Below are 22,152 nucleotides of genomic sequence, written 5' to 3' on the forward strand. Positions count from 1 at the left end.
GGCTAGTAACACTGAGTTAAATAATCATGTCCGTTTCCAATGGAACAATAACTTTAAATCTTTGTTTATGAGCATCTATATTATCTTATTACAGTATAAAGGGACAACAGAATCACTCTTTCTTCCCTGTTCAAATTTGAGTTCTCAGCCTCACTGATGTCTCCTCCTCTGGCATTGTTGTCTCTTACTATCTGAACAGCCGTCTGTATAGGTGATTTCATTACATAAACTATGTCTGAATATTTTGTAGACATCAAAGCAATTGTAGTATTTGCGAGGAATATTTTCTGGAGATGCTCGTAAATTGCTAATTTTGCGGATAATGATATTAGCCAACGAATATGCTATGCGTGGCGTCTGCAGATGCTTCTAAAGCATCGAGAAGTTCTCTCTATGTCTCACCTCTTTTTGTCATCACTTTATTTCATTGCTTTATCTCGATCACTTTCTTTGCTTCACATTCTCTCTCATCACTTTATCTCATCACTTTCTTTGTCTCGATGTAGTAGTCATGTAGAGTTCCGGAATTGATTAGGGGATAGACAAAATCGCGGATAGCAAGTTCGTGAATAACGAGGAATATCGTATCACACTTTTAACAATCGGTAGAAACCAGTCGAAACCAGTTTGTGAACATTAAAGCTACTGATATTGCACAACCAAGCATGAACTTGCATTGACCCCATGGTACAGTGAGTGTTAGATCACCATCTTGTTACAAACCGAACAAGACACGTGAAAACATGCCACCAACTCAATTGTACATCATCAGCCAGAAAGATAAAAAAAAACACAGTTTATAGCGACCGGTGGTCTGCACCCTGTAATTAAATAGCTTGAGACGGGCTGTGGTGGTAGCCACCCATGTAGCCTGAATCCAGAACTGTGGAGGCACTGAGGGTTGGTGGATCACACGCAGAGATGTTTGTTAAACTCCCTTCCCGTGGGTGTCGAGGAGGAGCATCCATAACCCTGGCTCGCCAGGAGAAACAGTACAGCAAGATAGCTCAACGAAGTGGCTTATCATGTGGACCTGGTTACAAAAAATACCCTTGAAACTGCCTGTGCTGTGTGAGTGGTGTGTGTTGCCTGTGTTTGGCAAGTGTTGTTGCGTGTGTTCTTCGTGTGTGAGGAGCGATAGTGTTGTGCTTGGCGCATTGCACTACAAACCCAGTGACCCAAATTTTATTCCTGCTCACGGCCAACATCAGTGACAAATATCTAAAACAGTCCCGACACCTCCGCTAGATCGACACAGCATTAAATGTTGTGCGGTGTGTTAACAGCACGGAAGACAGACGGTCGGGCGTAATTCTGGCCAAAACACTGCCTTGTGTGCCTTGCCGGCTTCATAGGTACTTAGTTTAACACGTAGGCTTTCGCGACCAATATTATTCATAATCAACGTTTTTGGGTTTAGATCGCGTTATTTATAAATGTGTCGTAACCCTCCACCACCCGACACGGCCAGTCAGTAAAAAAGTGTCACGTTGACAAAAGACAATTAGTTCACTGCTTTAGCCCACCGGTGTGTTGAAGCGTGAAACCACAACATTTACAATTTGAGTACGACGTTTCGCTGGTAATTGCATCCAGCATCATCGGACAATTCGCCAGAATGGTGAGGCTCTGCTGTGTCTCCCGTTCTATATAGAGCACCCTGCTGCTGCTCTATATAACACACAGGTGGGCTAAAGCAGTGAACTAATTGTCTTTTGTCAACGTGACACTTTTTTACTGATTGGCCGTGTCGGGTAGTGGAGGGTTACGACACATTTATAAATAACGCGATCTAAACCCAAAAACGTTGATTATTCATAGGTGCTCGTGAACAGCACTTGCCCCAACAGTCTTTTGAAGTCTATGCGGGGGATGTTTGTCTGTTAGCGAGCGCCTGTCGGGGCTGGTGGATCAGCTGACGCTGCGGCTGCAGGAGACGCGCGTGGCGTTGGATGTGAGCCGAGGGGACGCTGAGGAGCTGGTGGTACAGGTGGAGGCTCTGACGGGGAGGCACGCACTTGCCCAGAGGGAGCACGCGGAAACGCAGGCCAGGTTGCAGCACGAGTGGGTCTCTCACACACACACACGCACACACACGAGTGGGTCTCTCACACACACACACGAGTGGGTCTCTCACACACACACACGAGTGGGTCTCTCTCACACACACACACACACGAGTGGGTCTCTCTCACACACACACACACACGAGTGGGTCTCTCTCACACACACACACACACGAGTGGGTCTCTCACACACACACACGAGTGGGTCTCTCTCACACACACACACACACGAGTGGGTCTCTCACACACACATGAGTGGGTCTCTCTCACACACACACACGAGTGGGTCTCTCTCACACACACACACACGAGTGGGTCTCTCACACACACACACACGAGTGGGTCTCTCTCTCACACACACACACACGAGTGGGTCTCTCACACACACACACACGAGTGGGTCTCTCACACACACACACACGAGTAGGTCTCTCACACACACACACACACGAGTGGGTCTCTCACACACACACGAGTGGGTCTCTCTCACACACACGAGTGGGTATCTCACACACACGAGTGGGTCTCTCACACATAACAGCAACTGCTGTTCACCACTAAGTGGCAGTCAAATCACCACAACGCCTATGCCAGGCTAGGTGTGTGCGGAGTGTCGAAAGGCTCACTGGCAGGAAGTCACGGAACAGACCCAGGTGTTATGGGTTGGCCGACTGAGATAACTGGCAGATACACCACCTGTACTTTCCGCTGTGTCAACTTTCTCTGTTTAGCTGCCTGTGCTCGGCTCGTTGTGAGCGTCACCTCGTTCACCTTCCGTTGTTGTTGGAGGGCGTCTGCCTCCAACTCCCCAGTAGCGTCCTTCACGAGCCTCCTCCACAGAGGCCAATCTTGACACCACTGGTACCAGTCATTGGCAGGTCCACTCAGCTCCACGTCCTCCCGTATTACATAATCCCAGAATATGAAATCCTGCAGTGACGAAAGCTGTAAGTGAAGATAAATAATGTATTAATAGGAAGATGATATTTTCAAAAATAGGTGTATTTGAATGTGAGTTGTCACAGTAATAAAGATGAAAGTAATGGCCAAGTTATAAGCAAAAAATATTAGGTGTAGGATTTGTATGGTGTGTATGGCATTGTGACAAATGCTACATTTATTAAAATGTAGCTACGTGACGTAACAGAAAGAGGAAAAGAATGTGAAATCCTGCAGTCACGAAAGCTGTAAGTGAAGAGAAGTAATGTAATAATAGGAAGGTGATATTTTAAAAAATAGGTGTATTAGAACGTGAGTTCTAAAAGTTGATATTTGAACGTGAGTTCACACAATAATGAAGATGAAATTAAAGGGCATGTAATAAACCAAAAATAACTGGTAGATTGCGCACTGTGCAGACAATAGTGGCACTACGGTAACGCCATTGCCTCCTGGCAACAAAGCCATTGGAAGTTTGAAACAAAGCTCATGGTCGCGACTGTATAGTGCTCAGCCAATATCAGCGGCCTAAGGGACTCAGCAATTATGATTCCGCGTCTGGTAGACGCTTGTTAAGACCCTTCCCATTATTCAATCCATAGCCTCAGCTGAAACTTTCGCACCCCCCTACAGCCACTGGAAGTATTACGGTAAACAAAGTGCGCCCACTTCAAAAATTGTCGTTTCATTGTACAAACAATTCGAATAATTTAAAACGTGATAACATGTGCAATTTTAGTGTGAGTGGTTTATTCAGCAGTGCTTTAGTCAAAGATAAGTGTTGCATAGTGGATAGTCTGACCATGAAAACATTAAACGAGTTATGACATGTCACACGTGTATAATATTTTTGGGATAGCCCGCACTTCCATATACCCCACAGGGTCTTGTTTTGTTTGTAAAAAGTGGTATGCCCCGGGGGTTATATGCGGAAAAATACGGAATTTTTTTGGCTTATAACTTGGCCATTGCTTTCCTCTTTATTATTGTGTCAACTCACGTTAAAATGTCATCTTCATTATTGTGTCAACTCACGTTCAAATACACCAACTTTTGAAAATATCACCTTCCTATTATTACATTACTTATCTTCACTTACAACTTCCGTGACTGCCGCCCGGGTAAAACTACGTGGCCGGGAGTCGGAGCCATTGCCTGTACACCTTCGGATGCGACAGGGATGTCCTCTGGCTCCCACATTATTTTACATCTATTTTTACCACGTACTTTGTGAAGCCTTCAGTAGCTGTACCGGAGGAATTCCCATCTGCTACAGATGCAATGGGAGGCTAATCGATTCCCGGGTGCGGTCAAGGGATGGCTCCCTATTGGTCAACCATGTTATGTATGCCCATGATCTGGTAATTGCTGCTCACTCAGAGGAGGAGTTGGAGGCACTGCTGCTGAACCTGGAGCTTGCCACTAAGAGGTGGGGCCTTGCCATCAGCCCCACCAAAACTAACCACCTGCCTGGGTATTTTTTACCATCAAACACTTCACCCCCACAACTCCCAATTGGTGATGAGCCGCTTGTGGAGAGAGTGGAGAGTTCGCCATACCTGGGCAGTGTGCTCATGACCGGCTCCGGTTTAACAGCAAAGGTCTCACTCCGAATCAGTCCAGCGGCATTGTCTTTTCATCGGTTGCGTAACGCTGTGTGGAAACTACCTGGTCTGTCGTTCCGCAACGAAGCTTTAGGTCTTCTCGGCCACAGTCATTCCCTCCCTTCTCTACGCATGCGAAACGTGGACCCCCCTAATGGAACATCTTTACCGGTTACAAATATTTAGGCTGGCCTGCCTACGATCCATCCTGGATCTAACCAGGCTGGATTGTGTGAGGAGCTCACAAATCCTTGAAAGATGTGGCCAAAGTCCCATCGGTGAGCTCCGGCAGGCAAGGCTGCGTTGGCTGGCCCATGTAGCCTGCATGCCCAGCCACCGCATGCCTAAACAGCTTTTGTTCGGCCGGACCGTGGGGGCTAAACGGACGCAGCACGGGCTAGAGAAGAGATGGAGTGATGTGGTACAAAAGGACGTGGAGCTTAGTGGACTTGCTGATGACTGGTACCAGTGGTCTCAAGATCGGCTTCTGTAGAGGAGGCTCGTGAAGGACGCTACTGGCCAGTTGGAGGCAGTCGTCCTCCAACAACAACGGGGGGCGGAGGAGCGACGCTCACAACAACGAGCGGAGCGCCGGGTGGCTAAAGCACAGTAAGTTGGCACAGTAGGGGGCACAGGTGGTGCATCAGCCAGTCGTCTCAGTCAGTCGACCTGTGGCATCTGGGTCTGCCTCGTCACCTCCTGCCAGTGGGCGTTGGACACTTGACATGGCCTCAAGGTGCACATAGCCTGCCACAAGCTTCGCAGTGACATCACCGCCACTTGTTCCGAATGGCGGTTGTTGTTGTATGGTATTGTGTGATATTTTTACACTTTTCATTATTTTTCTATCTACGTGACTTTACCGAAATACACAATCAATGTACATTAATAATGTTTGTGTGCAGACAATTAATTTTTGTATTTCTTGCTTCTTTCGCTCAACTCTTGTACACAGAAACCTGGTATTTTTATAATCGCCTTCAAAATATTCGCATATTTTCGTTTGTGTGCTCACAACTATTATTTTATTATTAACTTGCTCTGCATTCCTTTTTTTTTTGGTGTCAAATCACCTTGATAGAAACCAATTTTTTCAATAATCACCTTGATAATATTACAGTCATAATGTTTGTGTGCAGACAAATCATATTTCTGTTCCTTGCTACTTCCACTATACTCATGTACATAGAAAGTGTGTGTAAGTCGATGTGTGTGTCTGTCTTTTTCGCCCGGGCAACGACGTGTACTTACCGCTAGTATTAAATAAAACACATACATTATACTGTAAATTTGGAAGTTTAATTTACCTTGGATGATGGTGTGATGATGATGGTCAGCAGACACACCGTCACCACGAGCAAATCTATCCAACAATTCTGCCTTTTAAGTAAAATTCATCACTTATGCATTTTACTGTTGCTCGCATTTCCTCCACTCACCTGACGCTTAGACCCAGTGAATTAAGTAAAACAAAACCACCGCTGCTGCACAGCGCAAGTTCCCCCTCCCCACGATGTGGTGTACAAATATAAAATGGCAAATAATCGAATTTCTTTAAAGAAAAATCGACAAAGAAAGAGGTTTTACTATATTTGATGTCATAAAATACTCTGATTCAGAGTGAGACCTCTACTGTCAAACCGGATCTGGTCATAAGCACACTGCCCAAGTATGAAAACCTCTCCACTGTCTCCAAAACTGCCCCATAACACAAAACACCCAGGCAGGTGCTTTGTTTTTGTAGGGCTGATGGTAAAGCCTTAGTAGCACACTTCAGGTCAACAGTAGGGAGCCATCCCCTGACTGCACTGGGCCATTAATCAGCCTTCCATTGTATCTGTACCAGATATAACAATAATAACAATAACCACCTTTCACCACAAATTTGGCGGTGATGTCACCATGGCGCTTGTGCCATGCTGGTTGCGCTTTGAGACCACGTGAAGTGTCGAAGGCTCGCTGGCAGGAGGTCAAAACTAGGTTGACCCAGCCTTAAATGAGTACCTGGTGCGATGTGTAAACATCAGCACTGGGAAGATAGCAGCTGGGCGTGGTGCTGACCACATCACACACTCAGTGCGCCGTGCCGCCCTTAATCGGTGCCCGCGTACAGAACTTGCCCCAACAGTTTCCTAAGGCTACCCGGGGGGGGGATCTTTGTATTTGTTGTTCTGTGCAGGTTGACTGCGGTGCGGGCTGAATGCGCGTGTCTGCGTGCAGAGCTGACGAGCTCCATCACGACACTCAGAGCTCAGAGTGAGTCCGAGAAAGGAGCATTGAAAGAACAGGTAAGTCATCCTGCGTAAGTCTGTGGGACCCGTGTAAGTCTATGGGTCCAGTGTGAGTCTTATGGGTCAGATTTTAACTCTTCATTGTTATTACAGCTAGTGCCATTAATTCTATCACATATTGTAATGTTTTTTTCCATTTCCCTGGTCCCATTGCCAATGGCACAGCCAATGCTTCCTTCCAGGACCTTGGTATAGTTTAATCACCACCACCATCACCTCGCTTCATGCCTTCATGAATTAGTTTTGTTCAAATAATTTAGTTTGCTTTACCAGTAACTGCATGACATGCCGGCAAACATATATTTGGTTCCCGCTTTGTTGCACAGATAGAAATATCTATAGTAATAAACAACGTTTAACGTTTTTAACTGACATATGGAGCTGCCACCATGGTGTAACGATCCACTGTCTGGACTAAACATACAATCCGAGGCTTCTGCTTCACAGTGGACATTAAAGTTCCTGTGACGTAATTTGAAATGAATAGGCCATTGTGTGCTGTCGTCATGGTTCATATTGACCAACTTAGAAAGGTTACCGCTCAAATGGGATGATACACAGCAGCCTTCATCGCTCCCAACTAGCAACACCCGCTCGCGGTCCAGGTGCTGAGTCACCTTGTGCCGCACATGGACAGCTGCCACTGGAGGATGCCATTCTAATTAACACGTTGTAGTCGGAAGCTTTCACGACCAATATTATCCATAATTGAGATGTTTTGGGTTCGATCACGGAAATATAAATGTCGTTAAACCCGCCAATACCTGATACCGCCAATTAGTAAGGTTTGTCATGTAAACAAAAATTACATTTCTTAACTCGTTCAGCACACTGGTGTGTTGGAAAGTAAACCCACAACATTTACAATGTTACAATGTTGTGGGTGGTGGCAGGTTTAACGACAACATTTACAATGTTGTGGGTTTACGACGTTAGTTAGCATCATCTGGTGACAGCCAGAGTTGTGGCTGTCGCTTGAATAAAAATATTTATTTAGACTGGAGGAATCCGATGAGCTATAATATAAAACTCTTTTTTCACAGATGTCAACTAGGCGCACGTCAGCAAGTTATATAATGACAAAGGTTATAGATAGTTGATTGTTATTGTTGTTATTAACATTCGTATAAGGGCCACAGGGAAGGTTTTAATGGCTGGGTCTGTTAAACAACAACCGAGTCAGGTGGTGGCAGGTTTAACGACGCATTTATATTTACGCAAGTAACATTGGTCGCGGAAGCCTACTGCGTGTTAAATGAGCCGATAGCCGTTTTCCAAGTCAATTACCGTCTCTTCTTACTCAGGAACCCGGTAACCGTTTTCCAGTGGAGTATTTCGTAACGAACACACATGCAACGATTGGCACGCACGGAGGGACGCACAAATGGCACGAAGGCCTAAATCACCGCTCGGTTCGTCTCTCGCCCTCGTTTCAGCAGTTTAACGGTAACAGGCGTAGCCCCTACAGTTGCTCGCTCGCGCCACTGCTGGCGGAAGGGGCGGACAGAAGCGGTGGGCGTGGAGATTTAAGAAACTTGTCTCATTGTTTCAGCTGCCGAGCCGGGAGATGGAAAACAACCGGTGACCTGTAGATTGTATGACGAGTGTGCTGACCATTACACACCCACTGTTGCAGCTCCACGCTCTTCTCAGAGGGGATTAACATCTCGCCACCGTGGCACCCTGGTTTCCAACAAAGACAAAAATCCCCCCCTATAGCATGAACAGACTGTTGGGGCAAGTGCTGTTAGCGAGTGTGAAGGCCGGCAAAGCACACGGAGGGGGTGGATAGGTGGCCGGCACTGTGCCCAGCCGCCGTTGTCTCACCTGTGGAGACGTGTAAAGAATGTCACCACATCGTGCGCTTTCCGATGCACTTCTGCGTCTACCTGGAACGCTCTTCCTTCCGATATTAAGAAGCCACTGGAACTGCTTTTGGTGTTTCGTTTTTGTTCCTTCCCTGCACCTTCAATGAGCGCGGTTGGCTACGTGCGGTCTGCGAAAGAAATCCAAAGAGGCTAAAGAGCCTAAATGCATTGCGTCCGGTGCTGCTGACGTTTCTGCGTGTGCGGAAAAACCATAAACGGTTCAACGTCCGGTGACCCCCCCCATGCGGGCGCAGGTGAAGCGAGCGGAGGCAGAAAGGGACGAGAGTCGCCGCGCCGCTCACGACATGCACGGCCGAATGAGCCGTCTTGAGGCACAGGCGCTCGGCGCCAGCAGCCCGGCGGTAACTGGTGAAGCCACGCACGCATGCGCACACCAGCACGTGCACACATGCAGACACGCGAGCACGCACACATGCACAACCCTATCCCAAACACGAGTGGAGGAGCTGCTCCAGTGAGGGGTGGCTGGCTATCGTACAAAGATGGTCACCGCATCACGCAGCGCTTTTGGATGCACTTCTGCGGCCGTCTGAAACGCTCTTCCTTCTGATATTGGGAAGCCACTTTGAGCTTTGCGCTTTTAAATAATTAATATTTATAAACTAATTTGTTTAGAACTGGCTTTTTGTGTTTATATTCTTAGGTTTTTTCGGTAAAGTCACGTAGGTAAAAAAATTTAATTAATAAAAGTAAAATAAAAATACTTGATACAGCTATCATGCTGTGACGGTTCCACCTGAAGACGGAAGCTTGTGTTGCCTCCGAAACGTCGTGATTTTTATTTTATTTTATTAATTTTAATTTTTTACCTACGTGACTTTACCGAAAAAACCTAAGAATATGAATCCTTGCAGTCACGAAAGCTTCAAATCTAGAATTTTTGTGTTTAGTTTGTTGTCCTTCCCCGCACCTCCAGTGAGCACGCTTGACTTTGTACGGTACATAAGAAGTTTAACATATATTCATTGAACAAACACCTGCTTCCCACATCTATCCCTCCACATAAATAAAAAAAATACATTCTATTTTACACATCCCATTAGCCGCACACTCGGCCTCTTCGAAGTGCGTTACCGGATTCTCAGCAGTACAGGGACTCCTCTACTTACGAACGAGTTAGGTTCCAGAGGTCTGTTCGTATGTCGATTTGTTCGCGAGTCAAACTTTATTGCTGTCGATTCCAAACATGTTGGACGGCGTGTACACCAAACACAGGGAATGACTTTAAAAGTTGTATAATCTCCTGTAGATGTAGATGCCACTGGTTCTTCATGTTCTTCAGATGTAGATATCACTGGTTCTCCATGTTTTGCAGATGTAGATCCCACTGGTTTTCCATGTTTTGCAGATGTAGATGCCACTGGTTCTTTATGTTTTGTAGATGTTGATGCTAATTCCCTTTGGTGCTTGTGTTTTGAAAAACTTACCAAGACATGTCTGCACAGTTGTCTTCCCTTCATAAATCAACTTCTAACAGGCAATATCATCATGAACAGCTGCCGACACCTAGGTAAACCTTTCAGTGTTTGGGTCCTGAGACTCAAAACAGGCCAGTGCCTTCTCAATCATGCTGAAACCTTCAGCCAGCTATTTGGTGTTGAACCCTTTAGTTTGCTCGGCCTCCTGTTCCTCCTCAGTGACCTCATCCTCCACCCTGTGTGACTCCAGCTCCATCAAATCATTGTTGGTCAACTCCTGAGTGTGGCATTCCAACAATTCCTGGAAATCTTCTTCCTCCAGATCCAATTGTAGTTCCTTGACCATATCCACCAGCTTGTTGATCACTGAATCTGCATTCTCCTGAAATTTCTAGAAGTCAGGAACAAACTGGGAGCAGAGCTGCTTCCACACACGATTCATGTTGGGAGCTGTGATCTCATGCCAGGAAGCATCAATGTTCTTAACTGCCTTGTAAATGTCATAGTCCTTCCAGAACTGTCTCAGCGTCACTCCACTTTCCCCTCCTGTAGCCTTCACACCCTTCTGAAAGTTATCCACAGGTAGCATCTCTTGAAAGTAGATATGACACCTTGGTCCATAGGTTGCAGGAGAGAAGTGTTATTGGGAGGAAAGTGCACCACCTGGATGTTGGCATGGTAACTGCCCAGGACAGATGGATGACCAGGGGCATTATCTAGTAACAGCAGGTTCTTGAAAGGGCAGGTTGTTATTGTTGCAGTATATTTCCACTTCAGTTACAAAGTGATGGAAAAAAAACAATCTTGGAAGAGGGCCTGAGTCACCCAGGCCTTAGGGTTAGACTTCCACACAAGAGGCAGTGAACCTTTGGCAATATTATTGAGGACCCTTAGGTTTTAGGCATAACAAACTAACAAGGTCAAAATTTAAACTAACAAGGGTTTCAGTTTGCAGTTCCCAGCAGCATTTCCACCAAGTAAGAGAGTAAGCTTGTCCTTCGCAGCCTTGAAACCTGGCATATTCTTCTCCTCTTTGACAATGCATGACCGATCTGGAATTTTCTGCCAAAATAGTCCTGTCTCATCGACATTAAACACCTGCTGTGGCAGGTAATCCCCCTCATCGATGATTTCCGACAGAGCCTTCGGGAACTCCCTGGCTGCTACCATGCAGTTTCGCACGAGCCTTACATCTGTGGAACCAACCATGACTAGCAGTAAATGTCTCATCAGCAACACTCTCGCCCTGTTTCGCCTTTAGATCTGCAAAAAAACTCAAGGCCTTCTCCTAAATTAGCATAAGGCTTATAGGCATTCAACGCTGATGCTGGTCCTCCAGCTACACACACAAGAGTTTTCCATTTCTTCAATCGCTATGCTTCTTTTCTTACTAATCATCGTGGACTGCATTGGCACAGAACCTTTCACATTTTGCATAATTCGGTCCTTATCCTTTAAAATTGTCCCAACAGTCGAACGATTTATCCCAAAAGCACGTTCAATGTGTATCATTGTCTCACATTTTTCACATGCTTTATAATGTCCATAATTAGTTTACATCGTAATAGTTAACATTGTTGTGGAGCATGCAAGTAACAGAATAAATATGCTAACAAGTAGGCTCCTTTTTCAATAATAAGGGAAAGGATTAAATCTCCGTACACAACCCCCGCCCCCGTTGCCTGAATCTGCAGCCCAGGCCTCAGCACAGGCCCCAGGCCGAACAGGGGCCCGGGAGGTGCTGGAGGCGGGGGGCTCGTGGGGTGTGGCGGCTCGCGAAGAGGGGGAGGGGATGGAGGAATCGGGGCCCCGAGCCCCACCGTGCCCCCCCTCCCTGCCCCCCACCCCGCAGCAGTCTCCTTCGCTGGAGCAACTCCTCAACAGCACAGATGTCAAGAGTGGTGAGCAATAACCAGCGGTGGTGTCGCGGTTAGCGTGCCACGCTATGAATCCGGCGATCTGAGTTCCCGCTCGCGGCCAACATCAGTGACGAGTATACGTGCAGGTTCTGAGTCTCCCCTAGGTCGACTTGGCCTAAAATGAGTACCTGGTGTGGTGTGTACATTTTTTCCACTGGGGAGAAAAAGGCAGCCAGGCCGTGGTGCTGGCCACACCACCCACTCGAGCACCGACCTAAATAGGTGAAAACATTTTATTTTGTGGGAAAAAACACACCATTGTGTTGATTTGTCCGCCTGGCTCTCATTACTTAACACGTGGCTGCCCTTGTCCCTGCTCCCCTGCCCCCAGTCGGCCCCGTGGGGCTTGAGCCGTCGAGCGAGCAGCTGGCGTTGGCGCTGGGCGCCGCGTCGCGCCGGGCCGACCACCTGAGCGAGGTGCTGCACGAGGCAGAGGCCACCAACGCTGTCCTGTTGGAGCAGATCAAGGTGGCCTTACCCCCACGCTCGCCCCACGCCCGCCCCACGCTCACCGCACTGTCACCTCACGCTCATTCCGATCACTCGGCACCTCACGTCACTGCGTACCTCACTGTGCACCTCACTCCGCACTCGCTCCACGTGTCACTCCACACGTCACTGCACGTGTGACTCTTACTCATGAGACTCATCCTGGTATCTTGATCTCTCTCCTGGGGAACTAAACAAACTCGTCTAAGAATTATTCCTGTCACCATAGACCCCCTGTCATCATTCTCACGCTTCTGCATAACTTCGTAAGCATCTCTGGGACACACATATCTCATGTTTCCCTTCTCTCACACCGCCGATTCGCCTGCGCTCCGCGTGACGTGAGAGAAAAATGGAGGACTTCTGTCGTACCAGAAGCTGCTGCCCAGGTGTCCATGCCACGCGGCGGCATGCTCGCCCTGCGGCGCCTCTTCTCAACTAAAGCCGAAACCTTGCTGCTTGCCTCGCGCTCGCCCTGCAGGTGCTCAAGAGTGAGGTGCGCCGGCTGGAGCGCAACGCGGAGCGCGACGGCGCCGTCTCCAGCCTTGAGTACCTCAAGAACGTGCTGCTCAAGTTCGTATCGCTGCCACCGGGCAGCGAGCGCCAGGCCCTGCTGCCCGTGCTGCACACCCTGCTGAGGCTCAGCCCTGAGGAGCGTGGCCTTCTCGCTCACATTGCCAACGGTGCGTGGTGTGTGTTTCTGTCTGTGCGTGCATGCGTGTTTCTTTCTGTGCATGTGTGTTTCTGACCATGCATGCGTGGTTTTGTCCGTGCGTGTGTTTCTGTGTGGGGAGTGGTAGTGTCGCGGTTAGCGCGCTGCACTACAAGCCCGGCGACCTGAGTTCGATTCCCGCGCACAGCCAAAACTAGTGACGATTATCTGAACTGGTCGTGGGCCTCCCCTAAGTCGACTCGGCCTCAAATTAGTACCTGGTGCAGTGCGTAAACATCGCGACTGGAGAGACATAGGCGGCCAGGCTTGATGCTCGCCACCCACCCCTTCGTCTGCCTTGCTGGCCTTCATAGGAGCTCGCTAACAGAATTTGCCCTAATAGTCTGTTTAGGCTTTACTGAGGGATCTTTGTTTTGTTTTTGTGCGTTTCTGTCTGTGCATGTGTGTTTTTCCGTGCATGCGTCTGTCTAATCCAGTGTGGTTTTGTCCCTGCGTGCATGTGTGTGTGCTTCTGTGTGTGGAGATCAGTGGCACAGTGGTTAGCGCACTGCACTTTGAATCCGAGTCACCAAGTTCAATTCCCGCTCACGACCAATAACGGTGACAGAGAATGTCTAATCCGGTCCTGGGTCTTTCCTAGGTAAACTCAGCCTTAAATGAGTACGATAGTTGGCCTGTTAAAACATCGCCACTGGCGAGACAAAGGCGGCCGTGCGTAGTGATAACCACCAACCGCCTGGTGCACCGTGCCAGGCTTCATAGGTGCTCACTAACAAACCTTGCCCCAACAATCTGTTGAAGCTATATGGGAATCTTTGTTTTGTATTTTTGCGTGTTTCTGTGTGTACAGTGATTAAGGACGTTCATAATAGTGGGCATGCCCGCGTAAAGCTGCTTGGGCAGAAGTCTTAGCCATTCCCCCTTCACCTTGGGGTGTGAAAGGGATGTCCTCTGGCTCCTAAAAAAATTAATATCTTCTTACACCACGTAGTTTGAGAAGCTTTTCATGGCTGTATTAGAGGGATTTCTTTCCATTTGATACAGAAACAATGGGAGGCTGATCTATGCCTGCGTGCAGTCAAGGGATGGCTCCATATTGGTGAACCATACTATGCACGATGCAAATATCGTAATTGCAGCTCATTCTGAGAAGGAGTTAGAGACTGAACCTGTAATGTACCGCTAAGAGGTGGGGCCTTACCATTAGCCAGACAAAAACAAAGCAACTGACAAACAATCCACACTCTTAACTCCCCATGAGTGATGGGCGGTTGTGGAAAGAGTGTAGAAGTTGCCATACCTGGGCAGTGTGCTAATGACTCGGTCCGTTTTGACAGCAGAGGTTTCACTTTTAATCATTTCAGTGTTATTATATTATCTATTCCTTGGCTGCATAATTGTGTGGAAGCTGCCTGGCCTGTTGCTCTATACAAAGCTCCAGGTGTTCTCAGCCACAATTATGGCCTCCCTTCTGAAACGTGGACCCCTCTGAAGGGACTTCAATACTGGCCTGCCTATGATCCATCCTGGGTTTAACTAGACTGGATTATGTGAGGATCTCACAGATATTGATGACCTCTGGTAAGCGAGACTGTGTTGGCTGGGTCATGTAGCCCGCATGTCCAGCCACCATATGTCAAAGCAGCTTCTGTTTAGATGGATAGAAGGGGCGAAATTGGCATGGCACATGCTAGAGAAGAGATGGAGCCGATGTGGTGCAGGAGGATGTAGAGCTGATTGGACTTGCCGATGACTGATACCAGTGGTATTAAGACCAGCCTCTGTGGAGGCGGCTTGGGGTGAATGCGTCTGGGCAATTGGAGGCAGTCGCCCTCCAACAACAATCAACAGCGGAGCAAAGCTCACAATAACGAGTGGAGCACTGGGCAGCTAAAACGCAGCAAGACAGTCAGTCAACCCATTTCTCCTGGGTCTGTCCCATGACCTCCTGCCAGCGAGCCTTCAACACTTTACATGGGCTCAAAGTGCACCAAGGCTGGCACAGTCGCTGTGGTGATGTCACCTCCACTTAGTAGTGAATGTTGGCTTTTGTTGTTGTTTAGGAGAGGAGGAGCTGGACTCGGGTGGCACGTCAGGAGGTTGGGTCTCCTATCTGCCCAGCTGGTCCGGGTTACGCTAGAGGGAGCCACTCGCCCACGCACACACACAATGCACAGTGGGCGACACCACACAGACCACGCCGTACAGCTCAGTGGGAAGACCGTGTTCAAGGCAAAAGGAAAATCCTCCACTAGAGGGAGCTCTCGTGTGCTGTTTGATGTCCTACACACTAACCAGATGTGTTGGAAGAGGGTCAGGGTTCGAACACTTCACTCTGCCACACGCAATGCTGATCGTAGACCGTGGTGAGCCCGATTAATTGTATGGGTGGCAAGAGGTGGTGGGGGGGCGTTTAAGAAACGTGTACCCCATTATAACCGCCACGCCAAGATCAATTCGAACCAGTGACCCCGGAAAAGCATTGCTCCTTGCACGCGCAAGTCGGGCCCTGAGCCTAGGAATCGATGTAATTCAGCATAATATAACAAACTCGACACACGTGTGTCAGTAATACTGAATAGCGCATGTAATCGGCGACGTTTCCGTTGATGGACCTTCGTCACACAGCACAGAGAGGCCAGGAATACGGGGTAGATGACATTGTAGTTGGAGATGACACTGTGCACACCATGGATACCAAGGGGCCTGGGTAGAAATGCAATTTAAAATATTTTCCAGATTTAACTTTTTTTACAAATGTTTCCAAACACTCTTTGGTTCTTTCGGTAAAGTCACGTAGAAAGGAAAAAAAATCACGACGTTTCGATTGCAGCACAAGCAACCATCAGGTGCAAGCTCGGAGACAGACATATACAGTGAGAGAGACACACAGAGAGAGAGACACAGAGAAACAACGCCTCTGTGATGAGGTATAGTATAGAGATCAGCGGCATGGGGGAGAGAGAGGGGGGGTGGCAGAGAAATTAGCATGTCCAATGAGAGACAAATGCAGTCACGAAAGCTTTAAATCAAGATTGTTTCCAAACAGTCTCGTATGGGCATTTGAACAGTTATCCCTGAGTAGATATTTATATAACACATTCACACACACACACACGCTAACACACACACACACACGTTAATACACACATGTTAACACAGGCACACATTCGACCCACATTCACACATGTAACAAAGACAAAGATCTTCCGTCTAACTTCAGCAAACTGTTGGGGTAAGTGCTGTTGGGGAGCACCTATGAAGGCTGTTATGGCACAAGAGAGGGTGGGTGGCCAGCACCACGCCCGGCCACCTTTGTTTCCCTTTTGGCGAGGTTTACACACCGCACCAGTAACTCATTTAAGACTGAGTCGGTCTAAGGGAGGCCCAGAACTGGTTCAGATATTCGTCATCGATGTTGATTGTGAGCAGGAATTGAGCTCTGGTCACCGGGTTTGTAGTCCAGTGCCCTAACCACTGTGCCACCGCCAGAGGTGTGGACTCGAGTCATGTGACTTGGACTCGAGTCAGACTCGAGTCATGAATTTGATGACTTGCGACTCGACTTGGACTTGCATAACAATGACTTTGTCCCACCTATGACATGTGGACTCGAGTCATGTGACTTGGACTCGAGTCAGACTCGAGTCATGAATTTGATGACTTGCGACTCGACTTGGACTTGCATAACAATGACTTTGTCCCACCTCTGGCCACCGCTCCCTACATTCCAGGTCAATGGTCAGCTCAGAGCCAGTGTTGGATAATTCCACATTCCCATGGCAGAGGTCAGTCTTCCCATAGGATGACCCATGCTGCTTTCCTGCAAAGTAGTTGTTTATTTTTTATCAACCCCAGAGTAATGATGATGGGTTTGACTCCCAAGATTCGAACTCATCAGTTGTAGCCACCAGTGATGCTTGTCCTGATTGGGGTTTATGGTGCAATAGCCGGGGACTGTGGGCACAGTAGTAGTCTTTTTTGAGTTCAAAGTTCTGGGCAATTAATTTTATTTTGCACTTCTCTGCTGATTGGATCAGTGGTTTGCGGGACGCGTGCGGTGTGATTGCTCGGTCTGTGAGGTGACGCAGCCCGCAGTGAATCCAAGGAGTCACTTCCCTTCGTTGATGGGCAGACGATTCATCTTCTCCCTTTATCTGTCCCTCCACATGAAAAAAATGTACTTTTTTTTTACACATCTCATCAGCCACACGGCCTTCTGGGAGTGCATAATTTCAGCAGCATTGGCTCACCACGAGAAAAACGCTTGACTGGTTTTGACGTTCATTGTCTCATCATCAGTCAAGATTTCCTGAGCCAATGGTGGTGAACTGCCAGATGTTTATAGGCAAGAGCCCTCTTAAAGATGGGTCCTAGCTTTACGTAAAACTCTTGATACACAACAAAACCTAATCAAGAGTGTTTTGGAGACTATAATAAAATAACTAAGCAAACAGTGTCTCCACGTATCTGCCCCTCTACATTATTTTTTTTCAAGCATCGTTTACACATTCCATCAGCCACAATGCCAGATACGTAAAAGAGGTGTATTGTCTGCGTATTTAGCTTCATGGAGCCATTGTCTTTGATGGCTCAGGGCTTTAATCACACCTAGCAGAACGCTGTCTCTTTCTTGTCAAACCGCTCCAAGCTCAGCTCTCGCTCCTGGGTTCAAGCAGTCATGGCTGCTGATGAGACACTGAATGTTAAATCCAGTCCAGGGTATTGCTGTCTTAAAGCTCTGCTGCTGAAATAAATTAACTGCCGGAAGACTTTGGCTGATGGGATGTGTGAAAAATAACCTATTTTATTTTATAATGATAATAATTTCAACGTTTAACACGCCGCCATACAATATTCGGAGAGAGAGGACGACTCGGAGACACGAGGAGCTACAGACGAGCGAGTGCGAACGTGGCCACCGGCTGAGCGAGTGCCAACAATCGCCCAAGCTCTGCTGCTCTCTATACGGGGTGGCCCGGAAGTCAGACACACAGGGTTATTAAAACATTTAATTGTTTTTTTTTTGTTATATAGGAAAGAGCCCTTTTAAAGATGGGTCCTAGCTTTATGCTCGGACCCATCCAGCATCATTGGGCGATTTGCCAGAATAGTGAACCAATCTACCTCTGTTCTTAAATAGAGCAAGATGACGTCATCACTGAACACATCAGGTGCAGAGATCAGAGACGTATTCAAATTTTAAATGTTGTGGATTTAATCTCCAACACACCGGTGGGCTGTAGTAGCTAATTGGCACGTTGTTTACGTGACAAACCTTACTGGCTGTGTCGGGTGGTGGAGGGTTACGACACATTTATACTGACGCGATCTAACCCAAAAACCTTTATTATGGATAATATTGGTCGCGAAAGTCTACGTGTTCAACTTTTTGTTATCTATTGTCATTATTAATATCAATATTTCTTCCTGTGGGGATACATCAAATCTGTCATTTACAAAACTTGACCAAGAACCATGAATTAATTGAGACGAAATATAATTGATGATTGTTCAAAGATTACACAGTGTAATCTTTTTTAAAACGGCTAATTAATTTCTTAATATAATTTTTGCACGTATTCATTTGATGGAAGTCAGTTTGAACGTTTGTTAAATTATTCAAACGAATATAATGACCCTGTGTGTCCTAATTCTTGGGCCACCCTGTATATAAAGGTTTTATCGGACAATCAGTGGAAGAATTCCGGAGCACCTGGAGAACACCCACACATGCGACGGGGCAACGCTCTATCCCATACAGATGGAACAGGTGGAGTCCACATTGTTACTGGCGAGCCAGGGTATGCGCTCCTGGAAGGGGGCGCTTCGCAACATCTCTGTGTGATCCGCCAACACTCTTGTCCTTCCCCCGCACCTTCGATTAGCAAGGTTAGCTTACGTACGTTACGAAAGAAGTTCAACGTACATATACATACAGCCCTCTGTACTGCCTCTAGTGCTGGAATACAGACCACGTGTGTCGTAGCCACCTCTGTATGTGGTAACTACTACCGCCTGGAGAAATAAGTAATTGTTCATATTAAAAAATTAAGATTATATTTCTTTATTTTGTTAATTTAAATAATGTCCACACTTCTGGATGCCCATGTCCAGCTGTTGCTGTGCCGCTACTTGAGATAGTGCTTGCGTTCAGACCAAAGGTCGCAAACGGGTTTTGATTCCTTACCCGTACCCGGCCGCACCAGGGTCGCAAACGGGTACCCGTACCCGATACCCGGCCAGGTACGGGTAGCCGGGTATCGGGTAGGGTACGGGTATTGGGTACCCGATTGCGACCTCTGGGATGAAGCCATGTTGCAGGCGTGGGTGGGTTGATTCTAGGAACTTGAATTGTGAGAAGAGACGAGACGTTGGGAAATGAGTGACAAACGGTTACTCACCAGTGACTCACGGCCTACCTGTACGCGTACCCGGCCGCACCAGGGTCGCAAACGGGTACCCGTACCCGGCCGGGTAGCCGGGTATGGGTATCGGGTACCCGATTGCGACCTCTGGTTCAGACGCCGCTGCTGCTGCTAGCCGCCACTGCTGCACGAATTCATGTTGTTGCGTAGTGTCTCGGTGGTGTCCGACTTGTCCATTATGAGCCGGACGCTATGTCGAGCGCCGAGTCCAACGTCGTGGGTAGGGTTCACTTCTCGGAAGGTGGTGCGAGTGAGACACGAAACTCGAGTTTGCGGACCAAATGGACCACACGTGTCGCCGTCAGCATTCGAGATGAATATCTTGGTTGCAAGATGTGGAAACTCCTTCCATAATACGGCGGCTCTTCATCGAACGTGAAATCAGGGAAACTAATTATTTACGTGATGTTGAACAACAGGAAAAGGACGACTCCTGTTGATTGGACCTGGCTGAATGTTTTGTCTCGCTTTATACGGTGAAGGTTAAATAAGGGATTGTGTTCAGAATTCTAGACATTTCCTTACGTGTTCGTTGTATAAAGTGGCTAATAAAGGATTATGTTTTTACATTGTGATTAGAGAAGCTGGACTTGCCATATGAAGGCATGATCCATATGTGGTCACGCTTTTCGCAATATACCGCCCACGCCGGGTCGGTTATGTGGATTATTTGACCATACTTCACCACGCTGGTCAGTGCGGTTTCGTTAAGGTGGGGAGCACAGACGTATGGAAGGACAAGAGCAGACTATGGGGGCAGTGCTGTTCGCAAGCACGGAAGGGATGCGTGGCCAGCACTACGCTCGGCCGCCTTTGTCTCCCCAGTACTGATGTTTTATACACAACTCAATATATTTAAGGTTGAGCCGACAGAGGGGAGGCCCAGGATCCTTTCACATTGGACACCGGATGTTGAGCAGTGAGCGGGAATCGAATTCGGCCAGGTTCGCCAGCTGCTGCGCCACTGCTCCCCACTCGGGCACGGACACACACGAACGCGCGCGCGCTCCCACGTCATGAATTGCAAATGAATGACAGGCGCAGTGCAATGAATGGGGCCTTTGAGTGGCAGCGTCAATCATGCGAGCACAGAGCGTTTCTGCTGTGCGTGTGGGCAGCCGTCAATGTGAGAAGCCGAGGCAAAGTCTGGTCCCTCGTGCACTGGGGTCTGGGATGGGGAGGGTGAGAGAAAGGTGGCGATGTTTGCGATGCGGGAGCTGAGAATGCCTCTTATGTGCAGTTGTGGACAGACGCGCGAATACGCATAGACATAATCAGAATATTTATTGATTTTCTGGATGAATCCGATGAGCTATGAAGCTCTAAATCAGAGATATCCAGCACGGGGTCAAAACGTTACAAGAACAAAACTATAAAAATACGATAGGAGTGCTAAGTATAGAAAAGGTAAACAAATTGCTTAAATTATATGTACAAATAAAACTAGACTTCATTTTTATCTTACCAGATGATGCCCACAGAGGTATTAACCCATTTTTCAGAAGCGACCTGGCCAAACATGATAGGTCAACAAAGTGGCTTATGTGGAAATTTATAGCAGCTACATAATATAAATCATCTTAAGTACACTGACAAAGATCCCCCGTATAGCCTGCAACACACTGCTGGGGCAAGTGTTGTTAGCAAGCGCCTATGATGGCCATAACCTCACGTAGTGAGTAATGTATCCAGCACCATGATCGGCTAATGGGATCAGGGCCGGATTAAGGCATGGGCTTTTGGGGCTGCAGCCCAGGGTCCTCCGCCAGCTGGAAGGCCTCCAGAGATTAAGTGAAAAGTTATTTCACTTGTGAATGGTGAATTTTATTTGTTGTTAGCCTTGTAAAAATAAATTACATTATTCTTGAACGTTGTTTTCCTTTTGAATATATTATTGGGGGCCACACAGTACATGTAGCCCAGGGGCCTACACAATCTTAATCCGGCCCTGAATGGGATGTGTAAAAAAACAAATGTATGCGCAGAGACGTATAAGGGAAGGAAGGTGAATTGTCTGATTAACTATTTTTGTCACTGTGAGTTGGCTGTCTAGTTCACTGTTCCACAGCGGTCGCGAAGAGAGGGGGGAGCGCGCCCGAGAGGATGCGTGCACCGTCTCGGGCAGCTGTTGATGGGTGGATTGTTAATCACCAGGGGTGGGCAACCTGCGGCTCTTTAAGGACTGCAGTTTGGCTCTTGAAATTCGAAAAAAAAGATTTGTTATTTTGCTTGCCTAATCCTGACCATGGAAGTCTACTTCACCATGGAGTCCAGTTTACCATGGGCAAGGGTCAGCAACATGCGGCTCATTAAGAACCACCGTCTCGTATTCACCACAGTGCATTCCGGCTGTTTAAATATTGAGGGAGGTTTTTTTTTTTACCGAATTCGAAAAAAATGTATCTTCTTGCTTTGGTTGCCGACCCCTATTCATCA

At 47.6% G+C, this 22,152-nt stretch overlaps 1 protein-coding gene across 6 annotated transcripts in view; it reads left to right on the plus strand.

The window, feature by feature from the left end:
* The window catches only part of LOC144732707 (uncharacterized), a 91,005-nt gene extending 69,420 nt beyond the window's left edge, over positions 1-21,585 (plus strand). For 4 of the 6 annotated variants that reach the window (XM_078614288.1, XM_078614289.1, XM_078614290.1 and 1 more), the window contains 7 exons: positions 1,888-2,064; positions 6,789-6,897; positions 9,023-9,137; positions 11,902-12,108; positions 12,458-12,594; positions 13,097-13,298; positions 15,352-21,585. In XM_078614288.1, the coding sequence (XP_078470414.1) occupies positions 1,888-2,064; positions 6,789-6,897; positions 9,023-9,137; positions 11,902-12,108; positions 12,458-12,594; positions 13,097-13,298; positions 15,352-15,428 (1,024 nt within the window). In that variant the 3' untranslated portion in view covers positions 15,429-21,585. Of the gene's footprint in view, positions 1-1,887; positions 2,065-6,788; positions 6,898-9,022; positions 9,138-11,901; positions 12,109-12,457; positions 12,595-13,096; positions 13,299-15,351 lie in introns of those variants that run through there. The other 2 variants (XR_013588227.1, XM_078614291.1) reach the window with 2 other exon arrangements.
* Positions 21,586-22,152: the final 567 nt, after the last annotated feature.

Source organism: Lampetra planeri, chromosome 43 (assembly GCF_965212315.1).
Source record: "Lampetra planeri chromosome 43, kcLamPlan1.2.h2, whole genome shotgun sequence".
NCBI lineage: Eukaryota > Metazoa > Chordata > Hyperoartia > Petromyzontiformes > Petromyzontidae > Lampetra > Lampetra planeri.